The sequence below is a fragment of the Chiloscyllium plagiosum genome, unplaced genomic scaffold (genome assembly GCF_037043375.1).
Source record: "Chiloscyllium plagiosum isolate Xiang-an unplaced genomic scaffold, Cpla_swu_hap1 HiC_scaffold_10, whole genome shotgun sequence".
In the NCBI taxonomy this organism is placed as follows: Eukaryota; Metazoa; Chordata; class Chondrichthyes; order Orectolobiformes; family Hemiscylliidae; genus Chiloscyllium; species Chiloscyllium plagiosum.
The window spans coordinates 78745260-78764992 of record NW_028270148.1 but is presented as its reverse complement, the minus strand read 5'-3'; the positions used below and the strand labels follow the sequence as shown (position 1 = coordinate 78764992).

Here is a 19733-nt window from a genome sequence, read left to right as displayed (position 1 = left end):
TCCATGTGCTGCCTTGACCACTCTATCCACCTGTGCATCCACCTTCAGGGTACAGTGGTCCTGAACCCCCAGATCTCTCTGCTCATCAACTTTTCCCTAGGCTCTTCTATATTTTGTGAACTATACTGAGGTTTCTTCTTGAAAGTTTTCTCAGTAAAGATCATGTCTAGTTCGATGACCAGTTCTGAACCCACATTGGCTTTTTGCATATCAAGTTTTTTGTCAGACTAAATATTATTGGATAAAGAATCTGTCCAGCTATTCATAACAGTGAATTGCTGTGATACTTGTTGCAATCTAACTATTGACCTTGGTTCATGTATACTTTGGGCATCATCGATTTCCTGAATGTACGTGTTCAGGTTTTATTTATCAGATGATCATCTTTTATGAGTTAGTTACATCACTTACCATTTGTAGCAATGGGCTGTTTATGTAGGAACTGTATCTTAGTGAGAAATCCTTGTGAAGTTGGAAATTGCATTTTGACACTGAGTCATGTATTGAAGGCTGATTTGAACCCATTTAAAAATTTTTTATATTTGTTTCTGCCTGTTTTTGTTTTTATATTTGGGAATAATGTACATTAAGGGTGTAGCTTTGTTCACTGAGCTGTAGGTTTGATATCCAGATGTTTCATTACCTGGCTAGGTAACATCATCAGTGGCGACCTCCAAGTGAAGCGAAGCTGTTGTCTTCTGCTTTCTATTTATATGTTTGTGGTGATGTCGTTTCCTGTTCGTTTTCTGAGGGGTTGATAGATGGTATCTAGATCTATCTATACAGAAAACCGACAAACACTGACCAAATGCTTAACTACACCAGCAACCATCCCAACACACACAAATGAAGCTGTATCAGAACACTATTCCAATGAGCCACCACACACTGCAGCACAGACGAACTTCGGAAAACAGAGGAGAACCACCGTATTCAAGAAGAACGGATACTCAAAAAATACAGTCCGCAGATTCCTCAAGAACAAACCACAACAGGCAGACCAAACACAACCAGAAACCCTAACCACCTTACCATACATCAAAGAAGTTTCAGAAATGACAGCCAGACTATGAAGACCCCTCGAAATCCTAGTAGCACACAAACCTACCAACACTCTCAAACAAAAACTAACAAACTTAAAAGACTCAGTACACCATGGACAAAACCAACGTCATCTACAAAATTCCATGCAAGGATGCCACAAACACTATGTAGGACAAACAGGAAGAAAGTTAGCCACCAGGAGACACGAACACCAGCTAGCCACAAAAAGATAATACCCTCTCTCCCTCGTAGCCCTACACACGAATGAAAAAAACCACCAATTCGACTGGGACAACACATCTATCCTGGGACAGGCTAAGCAAAGACCTGCCAGAGAATTCCTAGAGGCCTGGCACTCCAACCACAATGCCATAAACAAACACATAGATCTAGATACCATCTATCAACCCCTCAGAAAACAAAAAGGAAATGACATCACCACAAACCCCAGGAACCCCATCCAGGACAAACATATAAATAGAAAGCAGAAGACAACAGCTTCGCTTCACTTGGAAGTCGCCACTGATGATGTTACCTAGCCAGGTAATGAAACATCTGGATATCGAACCTATAGCTCAGTGAGCAAAGCTACACCCTAAACCTCAACCTGAGCTACAAACCTTCACAAACCTTGCAAAAATGTACATTAAATCTGGCAAAATGTTTGAAGTAGAATGAACAAAGAAGTCATGAGCACTGAAAATGGTGCATATAGTCTGATTCACTATTAGCTTGAGGTGGCGCCCTATATTATTCTGACTCTAGCACAATTCAAAGACCCTGTATCTCAGTATTGATAAAGTTGGTCTTTTAAATGCTATGCAGCACATGCCAGATTGTCTTCAGTTTAAGTCAAATCAACAGCTCAGTCAACTATAGTCTTATTGATGCAAAATAGAAGCTTAAGAAATCTTAATTTCAAATGAAAACCAGTGGCTAAAGTATGTATTCTCCTCTTGCATCCCTCTAGAATAGAATATGGAGGAAACTAGTGCTGATACTAAATTTTCTTCCACCACTACAATTTTACTTTTGAATCCAGATCATCCTGATAAGGTGAAAGAAAGACATGTATTATAATGGTTATTTTCCATATGAAAATGCATTTTTGCAGTCTTATTTATTGATGGGTATGAAATCACAGTTAAATTAGTCAATAATTTAGTAAAATTAATGTTGATTTGAAACATTCCATCTGTAGTAGTTGTCATCAATCCCTTTGAAAGAAAAGATGTTTTCCATGTTTCGTGATTTGCAGCACTAAGACACAATGTCTAATATTTACCTGCTCTATTTTCTGTATAATTAAATTGTACTCAATATCTTTTGAGACTTGCATGTTTAATTGCTAAAAATGATTTTAGAGCTCTGCATTTGTTTAAAAATTTTTTGAAACAGATTAGAGTGAAATGTACTTTGCAGATGCACCTGAGCAATGAATGAATATTAGGATTGGGTTTTAGATGTGGAGCAGCATACACCAGATAAGAAAATTCATCAGTTCAGTATGTTTTTTTTTCTATGGCTAGATTATTAACTAAATTTATTTAAGTAATCACTGCTTATATTTTTGTTTAGCCTCCCATCCCAGACCCAAATAATATGCGGGATTTTGTCAGTTACCCGACAGCAGGAAATGAAAGACTGCATTGCACCATGAAGCGTACAGAAGATGACCCAGAGGTAGGGGGCCCATGCTACACCCTGTACCTGGAATACTTGGGTGGACTCGTGCCAATTTTAAAAGGGAGGCGAATTAGCAAGCTTCGACCAGAATTTGTCATAATGGACCCCAAAACTGATGGTAAAGCAGGTATGAATAGAATTAAAATTGAAGCATGAAAATTTAGAATGGAATAATTGTCGGCATTAAGCTTGTCATGCAAAGTATTTGGGATTTTGGGTTTAAAAAATAGATATATTATATACTAAAGAAGGGATGTTTGGTGAACCTTTGTAACACATTGGTTAGACCGTTCCTCAAGTACAATACTGCATCCAGTGACCAGTACTAACCACACTTTTTAGGAAGGATATGAGGAAACTTTCAGGATAGAGAGGAGATTTAGCAAAATGATCCCATGGATAAGGGATTATATACACAAGGTTAGGTTGGCAAAGTTCAAATTTGTTCTCGTTAGTGCAAAGGAGATTGAGGGAATTTTGATAGACTTGGAAAAGATTATGACAGTTTTGGTGAGGCAGACAAAAATTGTTCCAGTTAACTTGTACAATGATTAGAGAATCCAGAAAGATTATAAGACATAAGAGCAGAAATTAGGCCATTCGGCTCATTGAGTCTGGTCTGCCATTCATGGCTGATAAGTTTTTCGGTAGCCCTTGACCCCTTGACAATCAAGAACCTATCTATCTCCGAATTAAATATACTCAGTGACCTGGCCTCCACAGCCTTCTGTGGCAATGAATTCCATAGATTCATCACTTTCTCCTTATCTCTGTTCTAAAGGGTCTTCCCTTTACTCTACGTCTGTGCCTGTGGGTCTTAGTCTTTCCTGCCAATGGAATCATCATCCCAATGTGCACTCTGTCCAGGCCGTTTAGAATTCTGTTAATTTCAATTAGATTCCCCATCAAATTTCTAAACTCCGTCGAGACCCACAGTCCTCAAATGTTCCTCATATGTTAAGCCTTTCATTCCTAGGATCATTCTCGTGAACCTCGTCTGGACCTGCTCCAGGGCCAGTACATGCTTCCTGAGGTCTGAGGCCCAAAATTCCTCACGATGCTCTAAATGTGGTCTGACCAGAGCTTTGTAAAGCTTCAGGAGAACATCCCTGCTTCATTCTAGTCCTCTTGAAATAAATGCCAACATTGTATCTGTCTTCCTCACTACCGACTCAACCTGCAAGTTTACCTTAAGAGTATCCTGGACTAGGACTGTCAAGTTTGTGCTTCAAATTTCTGAATTTTCTCCCAATTTAGAAAGTAATCCATGCCTGCAGTCTTCCTGTCAAAGTGCATGACCTCATACTTTTCCATGTTATATTCCATCTGCACATCTTTGCCCACTCTCCTAACCTGTCTAAATTCTTCTGCAGGGATAAAGCAAGGACTACAGATGCTGGAGATCACAGTGAAGAGTGTGGTGCTGGAAAAGCACAGGACATGCTGATGAAGGGTTTATGCCTGAAACATCAATTCTTCTACTTCTTGGATGCTGCCTGACCTGTTGTGCTTTTCCAGCACCACACACTTGATCTTAAATCCTTCCTCGCTTCCTCAATACTAGCTGTCCCTCCACCTATCTTTGTATCATCTATAAACTTAGCCAGAATGTCCTCAGATCATTAATGTCTAAAGTGAAAAGATGTGGTCCCAACACTGACCCTTGTGGATCACCATTAGTCACAGGTTGCCATCCTGAGAAGGACCTTTCATCCCCACTTCCTACTTTCTGCCAGACAGCGAATCTTTTAACCTAGATTCTAACACCATGGGTCCAGCACCTTGTCAAAGGCTTTTTGGAATACAGGTAGAAAAAACCCATTGGCTCTCTTTGGTCTAACTTGCTTGTTACCTCCTCAAAGAATTCTAACAGATTTGTCAAGCATGACCTCTCCTTGATGAAACCATGCTGATTTTACCCTATTTTACTATGCACTTTCAAGAATTAGAAAAATTTTACCAATGACTGAGGTCAGATTAATCATCCTGTAATTTCTCATCTTTTGTCTTACTCCCTTTTTAAACAGATGGATTACAGTAGCATTTTTCAAGTCCTCTGAGACCCTCCCTGACTCCAGTGTTTCCTGAAAGATCACCACTAACACCTCCACTATCTCTTTGCTATCTAAGTACTTATTTAGTTCTTCAGCCATTTCTTTGTTCCTCACTACTACTACTCCAGCGTTATTTTCCAACAGGCCCTTTATATATCTAATGAAACTCTCGCCATCTACTTTTATATTATCAGCTAGATTACCCTCATAGTTAATCTTCTCCCTCCTTTTTTTTGTTGTCTGCTGTTCGTTTTTGTAGGCTTTCCACCCTCATTTCTCTGTAGTTGCCTTTATTCACCTGTATTCAATCTGATTCTACCTTCTCCCTCTTAAATTGCAGAGTAAATTCTATCATATTATGGTCACTGCATCCTAAGGGTTCCTTTATCTTCGGCTCCCTTATCAAGTCTGCCTCATTGCACAACACTAAATTCAGAATTGCTTGTCCTGTAGTGGGCTACACCACAAGCTACTCCAAAAAGCCATTTCATAGACATTTCACAAATTCTTTTTTGTGTGATCCACTATCAACCTGACTTTCCCAGTCTGCCTGCATATTGAAGTTCCCCTTGATCACTGAAACCTTGCCTTTCTTACACACCTTTTCTATCTCCTGGTGTATCGTGTGCCCCAAATGCTGACTACTGTTTGGAGGCCTGTACATAAACCCCAGTACGGGTTTTTACCTTTGTGGCTTCTCAGCTCTATCCATACAGATTATGTATTATCTGACCCTACTTTGTTTCTCACTATTGATTTAATTTCATTTCTTACTATTAAGGCAAACCCACTCTCCTCTGCCCAAGCGCCTGTCTTTTTGATAGGACGTATATTCTTGGATATTTACTCCCAGGCCTGATCCCCTTGCAGCCACGTCTCCATGATGCCCACCATGTCATACCTGCCAATTTTGATCTGCACCACTAGCTCATTTACCTTATTTTTGTACACTGCATGCATTCAGATACAACACCTTCAGTCTTGTACTGACTGTCCCTCTTCTCATTGTCACTTGTTTATCCAGTGTGCTTGAAGTTTAATTCCTAACCTTTTCCAAACACTATCCTATTTTATGTGCTGGAGACTTTAATAACATCTCCTGAGTTCTCCGTTCTTTTCATTATTTTCATATTTTTCACGCGGTTGAATCTATCTGCTTTGTTTCCAATTGGTCATTATACTATTTGGAGTTTTACCCTTCTCTTCTCCTTCGCTTGCTAGTTTAAAGTCCATTTGACCATCCTATTTACCCTTCTTGCTAGAAAATTGGTCCCAGCTCGGTTTAGGTGTAGACTATCCCAACGGTACACATCCCTCCAGTTCTGAAATTGATGCCCCATGAAAAGGAACCCCTCTTTCATGTAGCACTCTCGCCACGTATTTATCTCCCTTTATCTCATGTCCCTATGCTAATTTGCATGTGGCTCAGGCAATAATCTGGAGATTATAATTCTCGAGAACTTGTTCTTTAAATTTAGTTCCTAGTTTCTGATCATCTCAAAACCGGATGCTCCCCCTCCCTCTCCAATATCCTTTCAAGCCAGTCAGAGATGTCCCTCACCCTTGCACAGGCCAGGTAATATACCATGTGCGACTCTCGATCCTGCTTGCAGAGGATACTATCTGTTCCCCTAATTATGGAATCCTCGACAACTATCACTTGTTCAGATTTAAGATGTTTGGAAAGCGATGTTGGAAGGAGAACTTTTTAATGGTATTGACTGAGAACTATGACTGTGATGTTAGTAAAAATGGGTCACTGATTTCAAGAGGAAATTGGATGGACGCTTGAGGTAAATAAATGTGTTGGTCTGTGGGGTTTGAAAGTGGGAATGGATTGAATTGGATTGCTCTCCTCAGTGTTTTAATGAGTTGAATGAATTGTTTGTTCCTTGATAATTAATTATAATACGATTCTCAGAGTACACATTGTTTTATTAATTAATTCATTGTCATTTGCATGCTGTAATAAAAGTTTATTCTCTATATTCAACTTGGAATCTTGTTACCACATTACAAACTAAAAGACTTTTATATAGAGGGTGAACAATGTTTCAGAAGCAGATTTCTGTTTCTATGCTCATGGAAGTTTTACCAACCTGTAAAATATTTATAATTTATAAGAAGTTAAACTGGTATATGTAACAGTGGCAGAGGCAGAAAACCTCATTACATTTATAATATTTAGATGTGCACTTGTGGTGTTGAGTCATACAAGGCTATGAACCAAGTGCTGAAAATGGGATTAGAGTAGTTAGGTGGTTGATTTTGACTGGTTCAGACTTGATAGACCGAAAAGATAGATCTAATGAAAAGATCTCTTTTCATTAGATCTCTGATTCAATGATGATATTCAGACAAGTATGATTGTTTCAAGGTTAATAAGTCAGAAACGTTATTGCAGTACTATCAGCTCTTTTTCAGATGAGACATCCTTTCTGCTGTAGTGACAGTCAGGAGGATTATCCTAGTGTCCTTATGTATGGCTCAGTCAATATTACAAAAATAAATTTCTGATCATTATCACAGTGCATTTTCTAAGACTTTGCTGTGCACAAATTAGCAGCAGTGTTTCTTACCTCTGAACAGTGACTACAGTTCATAGCCACTTAAGTACTTCGAAAGAGCTCTACGACATCAGTGGTAATGAAAGGTCATATATAAATTAAAGTCTTTCGTTTCTTGATCCTATTCATACTATCCAATCCTACAAACCATCAAATTTTCCTTTTGGGTTGTCTTTGTTATTTTATATTGTTAATGATACTTTGTACTCTAATACTGTCTGCTTATTCACATTTCCTCTTAAAGACCATGCCTTGATCCCTCAGTTGTTACAAACTACTGCTCCATTTCCAAGTGTTGTTTTCACCCTAAAGCCCTTGAATAGACTGCTACCTATGAAAATCCACGCTCATCTTTCCAGGAACATGTATAAATTATCTGATTAGGTTTGCACTGTTTTTCAGTACCAAAAAGGCTTTTGTTAAAGTACTGTGACGGGCACTTGAATAAACTATCCATTTTAATGTACCTGCAGCTTGGCTGACTACCTCCTCCTCCTCCTCCAGTGCTTCTCTCTTTCATACTATTTGAATGGGATTACATTCACCTGAATCTACTCTGTATATCCAATCCTAGCCAGAAAATTAACTACAGTGGCATCTTTTTTTGTTCCTACATCATTATCTTGTCCCCCCAAAAAATATCCTTGGCCCTCTTCCATTTCTCATCTGTGCACTGTCTCTCAAGGGCATGGTGTGTAAAACGGTTCCCACATGTTTGGTACATTGCATATCTCACCACTGCTGTCTTTCATCATCCTTCCACTATCTAAATTGTGTGACTGCATGTCTGACACTGAATACTAGACAACTAGAAATTTCATTTGATTACAATACTGGAAAGACCAAAGCTGTTATCTTCAATCCTTGCAACAAGATAGAAAACAGAGAATGCGAATAAAGAGTGACAGAAGATGGGAAGTAGTGTTCTCCAAAGATTAGTGCTGCAGATGACACCCAATAGGAATGTAAGAACATAAGAAATGTGAGCAGGAATAGGCCGTTTAATTAGCTCATCTAATAACGATCTTATTTCCACTTTCCGATATTATGAAGGAGTGATTAAATAAAATGAAATCCTTTCACTCGCTCTATAATCAATAAGTTACAATTTATTTATATAATTCCAACTATGACCAAATTAACAGAGTTACTAACAGCCAAACAATTCCCCTCGAACTACTAACTGAACAGAATTCTATTGGTGTGCTGTTTTAATAAATCACAAAGCTCATTTAAATAGCAAAACAATAGAATTCAGTCTCTTCAAAATTACAGCTAGGATGCATCTTCTGGACCTTTGTGTGAATTCTCTGTTCACCTTCTTTCAGGAATGCGTTCACAGTTGAATTCTTTGGTTAGGGCACCTTGTCCATTGAAGTCTTTTGCTGGGAATATTAGCTAAGAGTGTCGCGATACCTTTATTTAGATGTTTCTTACTCTGAAGCTTAGAGAATTTTGTGAGAGCCAATAATTCTTTCCTTCAAAATAATGGTTGTTAACTGTTGGCAGATGGCTGTTTCCCCTGCCTGACTTTCCAAATGTCCCTTTTTTTGTGTCCTTGGTGACCTATTAATTTCTTTACAATCAGTTTGGTTTTAAGTTGTCAAAATCATCAAATTTAACTTTAATAAATTTGTGATAACCAAAGGCCTGGTTCAAATTATTTGGCTGGAGTTCAAAACTATTGTTTTGGTCTTTGAATGCACACATTTCAGTTTCAAGAAAATTGCTGCTGCCTGCAGACATTTTTTAGACTCTCCAAGCCTAGAAAAAGCATGCCATCTTTTAAAGGGACCATGTAATGCTTCTCCCATTTCATGATCTTGCAATTTTACACAAGTTCACAACTTCTACATGTACCCTCCAAAATCTATCTAATGCAGTCTTGAATACATTCAATGACCCAGCTTCCACTGCTTTCTGGGTTGACAATTACAAACAGGACTGACAATTTGAGACTAGAAATTTCTCCTTACCTCTATGGCAGCACGGTGGTTCAGGGGGCGCAGTGGTTAGCACTGCTGCCTCACAGCACCAGGGACCCAGGTTCAGTTCCCAAGTTGGGCGACTGTCTGTGTGGAGTTTGCACATTCTCCCCGTGTCTGCGTGGGTTTCCTCCCACAATCCAAAGATGTGCAGGTTAGGTGAATTGGCCATGCTAAATTGCCCATATTGTTAGCTACATTAGTCAGGGGTAAATGTAGGGGAATAGGTCTGGATGGGTTACTCTTTGGAGGGTCGGTGTGGACTTGTTGGGCTGAAGGGCCTGTTTCCATACTGTAGGAAATCTAGTCTAATCTACCGTCAATTGTAGACCCCCCTTACTTTGAAACCAGATTCTCAAGTTACAACACACAACCATAGAAATGGTGCAACCCAGAAGGGGGAATGAGCATTTGGCTCAACTTGTCCATGCCAACCCAAAGATGCCCCAGAGATGTCCTTTCTAATCTCATCATCCTGCACATGGTCTATAGCCCTGCAGCTCTAAGTATCTAAGGCACAGATCCAGGTTCATCTTACAAGAGTTTGGGTCTCTGCCTCCACCACCATCTCAGGCAACGAATTCCAGATGCCCACCACCCACTGCAAAAAATAGTTTTTCCTCATATCCCATGTACTCCTCTGTCACTTTGCTTGAATCTATCACCCCTGATTTTTGAGAACTCTTGTCAAGGGAAACAGATTCCATCTATCTACTCTGTACCCCTCACAATTTTGTATACATTGATCATGTCACTTGTCAGCCTTCTCTATTCCAAAGAAAACAGCCCCACCTCTCCTTGTATCTACAACTTTCCAGCCTGGCAACATTCCACTAAATCTTCTCTGCACACTCTCCAGAGTAACTGTGTGCTTCCTGTAATGTAGTGACGAGAACAGCACACAATGCTCCAGTTGTAGCCTCACCAGTATCTTACACAATTCCATCATTATATTCCTACTCTTGTATTCTATACTTCTGTCAATGATGAAAGCATTCCATATGTTTTCTTTGCAACCTTATTTACCTGTGGGGACCTGTGCACTTGCAAGCCAAGATCTGGTCAGCACGGTGGCTCAGTGGTTAGCACTGCTGCCGCACGGCACCAGGGTCCCAGGTTCGATTCCAGCCTTGGGCGCCTGTCTGTGTGGAGTTTGCACATTCTCCCTGTGTCTGTGTGGGTTTCCTCCGAGTGCTCTGGTTTCCTCCCACAGTCCAAACATGTGCAGGTCAGGTGAATTGGCTGTGCTAATTGCCCATAGTGTTAGGTGCATTAGTCAGAAGGAAGTGGGTCTGGGTAGGTTGCTCTTCGGAGGGTCGATGTGGACTGGTTGAGCCGAAGGGCCTGTAAGTAATCTAATCTAATCTCTCGTTTCATCTACCCTTCTCAGCATATTCCTATTTATTGCATATTTGTTTTCATGTTTGTCCTCCTTTTCATCTGCCACTTTCTTGCCCACTTACCAACCATCTGTATCCTCTACATGGCCAATTTTTCTGTCATCTGCAAATGTTGTGTCCCCAACATTCAAGTCTAAATCGTTAATGTATAAAACAGACCGAGCCCTGCAGAACACCACTTTAAACAGCTTTCTATTTGCAAGGGCAACCATTAACCATTACCCTTTGTTTTCTTTCACTAAACTAACTTTGGATCCATTTTGACACATTGTCTTTTACTTTTTTTGACCAGCCTACCATGTGGGACCTTGTCAAATGCCTTACTAAAATCCATGTAGACAACATCACTGCACTTCACTCATCAATCCTCCTTGTCACTTCCTCAAAGAATTCAAACAAATTTATGAGGAATGACTTTCCCCTAACAAAGCATGCTGACTATCCTTGACCATTCCATGTCTTTCTAAGTGACGGGATATTTGAGCTTTCAGGATTTCTTCTAACAATTTGCCACTGAAGTAAGACTAATGTCTTATAATCGTTCAGCATTTTGAAATGTCAGAAACATATTTGCATTTCTTCAGCACCTCACCTGTGTCTAGTGAAGATTGGAAAATAATTCTCAGAGCATGATTAGATTAGATTAGATTCCCTGCAGTGTGGAAACAGGCCCTTCGGCCCAACAAGTCCACACCGACCCTCCGACCCATTTCCCTCTGACTGATGTACCTAACACTATGGGCAATTTAACATCAGCCAATTCATCTGATCTGCACATCTTTGGGCTGTGGGAGGAAACCAGAGCACCCGGGGGAAACCCATCCAGACACGAGGAGAATGTGCAAACTCCACACAGACAGGCGCCCGAGGCTGGAATTGAACCTGGTATCTGGTGCTGTGAGGCAGCAGTGCTAACTACTGAGCCACCGTGCCGACCCTGAAAAACACATTGGCCACATCCCTACAGCGCCTGACAGGCAACCGCCAACATTAGACAGGGTCAAAGTAGTACATTACAGTTGAGCCAGGTAGAACTAGAACGTGCAACCTTTTGATCTGAAGTCAGGCGCGTTATCTATTTTGCCACTGACCCACCGTTATGTCTTATGCTCCACCCCACCATCTGCTATTTCCTCCCTGACCACCTTCAGCATCCTAGGGAATAATCTATCTGACCTTTATTCCAATTCCTTTAACACTTTGTCTTTCATTATAATTATTTTGTCCATCTTTCTCAATGGTCATTTCGGATCACCCCTTTCCTTTGTAAATACGGAGGCAAAAAATTAATTTAAAATTCCTCCCATATCTTCTGCAGCTTCACACAATTTTTCTTTTTATCTTTGATAGGTCCCACATTTTCCTTAAGTGCTCTTTAGATTCTAGAATCCCCCACAAGGGGAAACAATCTTTCAATACATATGCTGTTAACCCTCTTTAGAATCTAATCTCTTAACAGTAAGATCAATTATGTTTCTTAATTCCAATAGACCCAATCTGCTCAACCTTACCCGTTAACCACAACCCCTTCATGTCATGAATAGTTATGGAAAAGGATAGACCTGGTCCACAAGTTTAAGTTCTAATTTGGGGCAAGGCTATTTTTGATGGTATCAGACCGGAACTTTCAAAAGTAGATTGGTGGAGGGAGGCTGTTCACAATTAAAGAGATATTTGGCTAGTGAGAGGCTTTCAAAAGTCAGATAATGAGAGTTCTGAGTCAGCGTGTTCCTGTTAGTGTGAAGGACAAGGCTGGCAGGAGGAGGGAACACTGAATTACTCGGGGTCTGTTCAAGAAAAAGCAGTAGGCATAAGTCAGATAACAGCAGCTGGGATCAAGTGAATCCTTTGAGCAGTATGGGGGGGGTTAGGAATACAGTGAAGAGGGAGATCAGAAGGGCAAAAAGGGTGAATGATTTAGCTTTGGCAGATAAGGTAAAGGAGAATCCAAAGAGATTCTACATGTACATTGAGGTTAAAAGATTATCTAAGAAGAAAATAGGGCCCCTTAATGCCATATATGTGTGCAGTCGCAGGAAGCAGGTGAGATCCTAAAAGGGTATTTCTTGTCAGTATTTATCAAGGAGAAAGACATAGAAGTGGGGAAACTCAGAGAAATAAATACTGATGTCTTGAAAAGAGTCCACATTACGGAAGAGGAGGTACTGGAGGTCTTAAAGCCATAGATGTGAGTAACTACCTGGGAACTGATCAAGTTTATTCCAGGACATTGTGGGAAGCTCGGGAAAAAATTGCAGGACCCTCAGTACAGATATTTGGGTCATTAATAGCCATGGGTGCAAAAGAGTGGAGGGTAACTAATATTATGCCATTATTTAGCAAAGGCTGCAAGGAAAAGTCTGGGAATGATGAGCCTGACATCAGAAAGTGACTAAGTTGTGGAAGGGGATTCTGACAGACAGGACCAATATACATTTGGAAAGGCAAGGACTAATTAGGAATAGTCAGCATTGGCTTTGTGCATAGGAAATTGTGTCTCACAAATTTGATTGAGCTTTTGAAGAGCTGACCAATAAGACTGATGTAAGCAGAGCGGCGGAGGTTGTCTTCATAGACTTTATAGCAAAGCTTTCAACCAAGTATGGCATGGTAGACTAGTTAGTAAGATTAGATCACATGGGATCCAAGAAGAGCTAGCTAATTGGATAAAAAATAGATTGACAGTATGAGACAGAGAGTGATGGTAGAGGATTGTTGTCCTGGAGGCCTGTGAGCAGCTGTGTGTCACAAGGGTGGGTGCTGGGTCAATGCTTGTTGTCATGTATATAAACAATTTGGATGGGAATACAGGAGACATGGTTAGTAAGGTTGCAGATGATACGAAAATTAGTAGTATACAGTACAACAGAATCTTGGTTAATCGGGCCAGGGGGCTGAGGAATAGCAGGTGGAATTTAATGCCGGTAAATGCAAGGTGCTGCACTTTGATAAGATAAACTTACACAGTTAATGGTAAGATCCTGTGGCGTATCATGAAAGTGGTGTCATAGGTGAGCATCTAACAGTTCTGAAGAAATCTGAAATGTTAATTGTGATTTCTTTTCATAGATGCTATCAGACCTGCAGAGTTTTTCCAGAAATTTTTGGTTTGTTTTTGTTTCCACTCACCAGAGCTTTATAGGAAGAAGTCAATCCCACTGGATTTCCCCTCATATCAGTCATCAGCCAGAGTTATGAACACATGGATTTTCTACATTTGCTAAGGGGAACTTGTGAATGTAATTGCAGCAAGTCGGTGCGTTAATGAGTTACCATAAAATGATAAAAACAGGTTCCAGAAAACTGTCTGAAGGTTTTTGAGAATTTAAACCAAACTTTAGCCTGCCCTTGGGAAATTGAAATTTTACTGCCCACCCTTCTAAAAACTCTGGGTGGGCAAGGAAAATTCCACCCTTTTATTTTCACATCACAAAATGCCTATCTTTTATCACTTGCAAACTTTGCTGTAATACATTTTGTCCATTCAGCCAACTAATTAGCATAGATTGTAATACAGATCCCTAAGGCACCCAATGCTAATAGACGTTGCCAGCTTGAAATTAACCTATTTATCCTGACTGTTTCTTGTTTGTTAGTCAGTTACCTCTGTGCATGCTCCTAACACAACAACTTAGATTTTCTGATGGTCAGAAAAGCATTGGAGCAGCGCAAACCAGAGTTGCACATTGGATCTGTGCATGCTCCCAGATGCATTTGGGCTCCATTTTCAGCAGCAGGAAGAACAGGAGCTTTGACCAGGGGCCTGCTAGGAAAGGTGAGTCACTCATTTAAATCTTTAAAACCTTACCTCTAGCGTCGGAGCCCTCCATTCTGATTTCAGCAGCAGGAAGAGCGGGAGCTTGGTCCAGGGCCTGCCGGGAAAGGTGAGTCACTAATTTAAATGTTTACATCTGACATTGGAGAGCAGAGGTTTCTGGGAAAGAAGGGACTTTTTGTTTCCCCTCAGCTATATAATGAGGGTTTTCTAAACCCAAGACCTCTTGTAGGGCGTACCACCCATCCACCACCTCCAACTTTAAACACCAGGGACGCATCAGGTAAGTTTCTCTTCATTTTTATTTTCTGATCAGGGACTAGCAGGAATGGCAGTGCAGGGAGAAGAATGTTCCTCCTGCATGATGTTTGAGGTGAGGGACGCCATTAGTGGAGGAACCCTTCATGATTTTATAGACCTCAATCAGGTCCCCCTTCAATCTCCATTTTTGTAGATTAGGATTGTTTCATTAGAAAAAACAAGATTGAGGGGGGACCTGATTGAGGTCTACAAAATCATGAAGGGTAGATAGGGATAAGCTTTTTACCAGGGTGAAGGATTCAATAACGAGAAATCATGCTTTCAAGGTTGAGAGGTGAAAGGTTTTAAGGAGATACACGCAGCAAGTACTTTACACAGTGGGTGATAGATGCCTGGAATGCGTTGCCAGCACAGGTAGTAGAGGCAGGCATGGTAGATTCTTAGATTAGATTAGATTAGATTAGATTAGAGTGTGGAAACATTCATTCAAGATGCGTCTGGACAGACGCATGAGTAGGGGGGGGAGCAGAGGGGTACAGATGCTTAGGAATTGGGCGACAGGTTTAGACAGTGAATTTTGATCGGCTCAGGCTTGGAGAGCAGAAGGGGCCTGTTCATGGTCTGTAAATGTTTTTTGTTCTTTGTAACTTTGGATCATTCAGGAGGCAGAATCTGTGATCGGTAAGAATTTAAGATTAGATTTGATTAGATTCCCTACAGTGTGGAAACAGGCCCTTCGGTAGTCCACACCGACCCTCCAAAGTGTAACCCACCCAGACCCATTCCCCCTAACTAATGCACCTAACTCTACAGGCAATTTAGCATGACCAATTCACCTAACCGGGAACACAGGGAAGTAGTTACTCCTCAGCATGAAGAAACCTGGGAATCTGTTGGAAGGGGGAGAAAGCAGTCAGTGCAGGGATCCCTTGTGATCATTCCCCTGAGAAACAAGTATGCTGTTTTGGATACTGTTGGGGGGAACGACGACTTACTAGGGGTGTGCATTGAGGTGTAGATCTCTGGCACAGAAGAGAAAGGACGAGAGTGTTAGTCATTGGGGACTCAATAGTTAGTGACAGATAGAAGGTTTGTTGGGAACGAAAGAGACTCACAGTTGGTGTGTTGCCTCCCAGGCGCCAGGGCCCATGATGTCTCTGATAATTCTCTGGGGTCCTGAAGGGAGAGGGTGACCAACCCCAAGTCATGGTCCACATAGGTACCAACGACATAGGTAGAGAGAAGGATAGGGATGTAAGGCAGGATTTCAGGAGATAGGATGGAAGCTGAGAGCTAGAATAAACAGAGCTGTTATCTGTAGTTTGTTACCCGTGCCACATGACAGCGAGGCAAGTCATAGGAAGAGATATCAGCTGAACACATGGCTGCAGGGTTGGTGCAGGAGGGAGGGTTTCAGGTATATGGATAACTGGGGCTCATTCTGGGGAAGGTAGGATCTCCACAAAAAGGACAGTCTTCACTTGAACCAAAGGGGTACTAATATCCTGGGTGGGAAATTTGTTAGTGCTATTCGGGTGGGTTTAAACTTGCTCAGCAGGGGGATGGGAATCTGTGGTGTAGTTCCAGTGCACAGGAGGATGAGAGTAGGGAGGACATGGACAGGATTTCATGGGCACAGGAGTGTGCTGGCAGACAGCAAGCTGATTTTGAGTGTGTCTACTTCAGTGCCAGGAATATCGGAATAGGGTAGGTGAGCTTACAGCATGGATAGGTACCTGGGACTTTGATGTTGTGGCCATTTTGGAGACATGGTTAGAGCAGGGTGAGGAATGGATGATGCAGGTTTCAGGGTTTAAATCTTTCATTAAGAACAGGCAAGGCGGTAAAGGGGGGGGAGGTGTGACCTTTTCTTTTAATAGATATTTTTATTAGAAATTTAACATTTTTACAAGTTTACAAAAATAAACAAAACTCTCAGATATAAACATTGATATACAATTAGCTCAAATATACAATAGCCAAAATTTGACAAAAAAAAACAAAACAAAAAAAAACCGAAAAGAAAAAAAAACAAACAAACAAAACTCAACTATCTACTAATCTAACCTACAACTAACCAGGGTGTATATTTAAGTCTCTTACATGCTCGGGATGTGTTAACATCAGATATGATAAAACCCGTATTCGTGCGGGATTCCTCCCCCGAGGGGCCGCGGACCAGCCAGGTTTGTAGTCTCAATTAAATAAAAGCCCTTGTTAGGATAGCCGAAATATCTGTATTTATGTAATTCAAAAAGGGCTGCCATATTTTATAAAATAATTCGGTCTTTCGGTGCACCATATTTGTAAGGAAGTCAAGGGGAATACATTCCATAATTAGTCTGTGCCAATTTGAAAGTCCAGGGGGGCCCTCCGCCACCCAGTTCATCAAAATATTTTTCTTTGCACAGAAAGAAAGAATAGAAAATAGTCTCTTCCCGTACGTGTCCAGGGAGGGAAAGTTCGAAAAGCCCAAGAGGAGAGATACGGGGTCCACTTTTATTTCCGTTCCTAAAATTTCTGTCAGGGTACTTGCTACTTTAGTCCAATATCTACGGATCTTATGACAGGTCCATAAGCAATGTACAAGAGTGCCCACCTCTATTTTGCATTTAGGACACATTGGAGATGCTCCTGCCTTAAATTTTGCCAATCGAACCGGTGCTATATGGGCCCTATGAAGTATCTTCAGCTGGATAGCCTGGGTTCTGTTACAAATACTAATTCTTCTAGCATTTTCCCAGATATCATTCCACGTTTCTGTGGAGATTTCTAGTCCCAGATCCTGATCCCATGTTTTAAGCAGATTATCCATATCTCCCGATACTTCATCATGTAGCAAATGATAAATATTACTGACGGAAGATACCCCCACTGGTCGTAGGACACTACATTCTCTATCGGATTTATAAAGACTATCTAATAACGTAGTCTTCTTCTGTATAAAATCTCGAATTTGGAAGTATCGAAAGAGGTCTCCATTGGGTAATCCGAATTTCTGACGCAGCTGTCCGAAAGACATCAGGACCCCATCTTTAAATAAATCCCCGAGACATGAGATACCCCTGGATCTCCAGAGTTTAAAAGTGGCATCTGTTAACCCCGGTTGGAATCCCCATGCTCCCACTATCGGTGCATAGGGGGATGTTTTATGTGAATTACCCTCATTTTGCCGCATTATATTCCAAGCCTTGATTGTATTCAGTATTATAGGGTTTTTACAGTGATCTGTAATGATTTTCCTCTTGTCTGAGAATAAAAGGTTAATAAGTAGGTATTTTACTTGAGAAGCCTCGATGTCCAACCAGATTGATTGTGGATCAGACAAGACCCAATCAGCTATATAACTTAATAGGGAACTTAATTGATATTTCCTAAAATCTGGGAAGTCCAATCCACCCCTTGCCTGTGGAAGCTGTAGCTTCTTCAGCTTAATGAGGGGCCGCCTATGGTTCCAGATAAAGGAACTCAGCCAGCCGTATAATTTACATAAAGCTGTCCTCGGCAGCATCACCGGAAGCATTCTCATAGGATATAGGAGACGGGGCAGGATATTCATTTTGATTAATGCTATTCTACCCAACCAGGAAATTGGCAGGTCTCCCCATCGCTGGAGGTCCTGCCTTATCCTTACCAATAAATACACAAAATTAGCCTTATACAACTGACCAAATACTGGAGTAATAAAAATGCCTAAATATAAGAAACCCTCCAGGGACCAGCGAAAGGGAAAAAGGGAACCGTCCGCTAAGCGGGGTATCACAGCAAGGCCACCCATTGGCATAGCCTCCGATTTTGAAAAATTAATTTTATAGCCTGAGAATGCACTAAATGTATTAATAACTTGGATTAAGCGAGGTATGGACATCAAAGGGTTACTGAGGAATAGAAGAACATCATCTGCATAAAGGGTAATTTTATGTTTACCTGTACCAATCCTTGGGGCCACTATATTAGGATCAGCTCGTATAGCTTCTGCTAGTGGTTCAATTATTAGCGTGAATAACAATGGCGAGAGGGGACATCCCTGACGGCAGCCCCTACCCACACTGAAGCTATCCGAGCCTAATCCATTGGTAACCACAACTGCTTTGGGATCACTATACAATGTTGAGATCCATTTGGTAAACACCTGTCCAACACCAAACCTCTCCAATGTGTAAAACAAATATGACCATTCGACCCTATCAAATGCCTTTTCCGCGTCTAATGAAACCACTACTCCTGGTATCTTTCCCTGATGACAAGCTTGAATCATATTCAGAGCCCTTCTAACATTATTGGATGATCTACGGCCCTTAATAAACCCCGTCTGATCCTCCTTTATAATATGTGGCAGTATCCTTTCTAATCTCAGTGCTAACGTTTTAGAGAGGATTTTAAAATCTACATTTAGCAAGGATATTGGTCTGTATGATGTACAATCTTCTGGGTCCTTTCCTTTTTTAAGGATAAGAGAGATATTTGCCTCTTTCAGCGAAGGCGGGAGACAGCCCTGACTATATGCATAGTTATACATGTCCATAAGTGGACCAACCAGTATTTCTGTAAATTCTTTATAGAATTCAGCTTGAAAGCCATCTGGGCCCGGCGTCTTACCATTTTGAAGGTGCCTAATTGCATCAACTATTTCTTGGGGTGTAAGAGGAGCATTTAGGACCGATACTTGTTCCGGAGTTAGGTCTGGAAAAGTCAAATTTTTTAAAAATGACTGCATCCTCTTCGTCCTATCTTCACAATCCTGTGATTTATATAACTCAGAATAGAATTTTCTAAAGGTCGCATTAATCTTTTTATGATCATGAGTCAAAATACCCGTACTTTCCTTGATAGACATAATAGTCTGAGGGGCCTTTTTTTTCTTTGCAAGAAATGCTAAGTATCTACCCGGTTTGTCGCCATATTCATATAACCTTTGCTTTGCAAATAATATTTCCCTCTTAGCCGTTTGAGTAAGTGTA

At 40.9% G+C, this 19733-nt stretch overlaps 1 protein-coding gene across 2 annotated transcripts in view; it reads left to right on the top strand.

Moving 5' to 3' along the window:
• tulp4a (TUB like protein 4a) overlaps nt 1–19733 on the top strand; it is a 392269-nt gene that overhangs the window by 176230 nt on the left and 196306 nt on the right. For both annotated transcript variants that reach the window (XM_087991477.1, XM_087991476.1), the window contains one exon: nt 2623–2857. In XM_087991477.1, coding sequence (XP_087847603.1) covers nt 2623–2857 — 235 coding nt within the window. The remainder of the gene's footprint in view (nt 1–2622; nt 2858–19733) is intronic.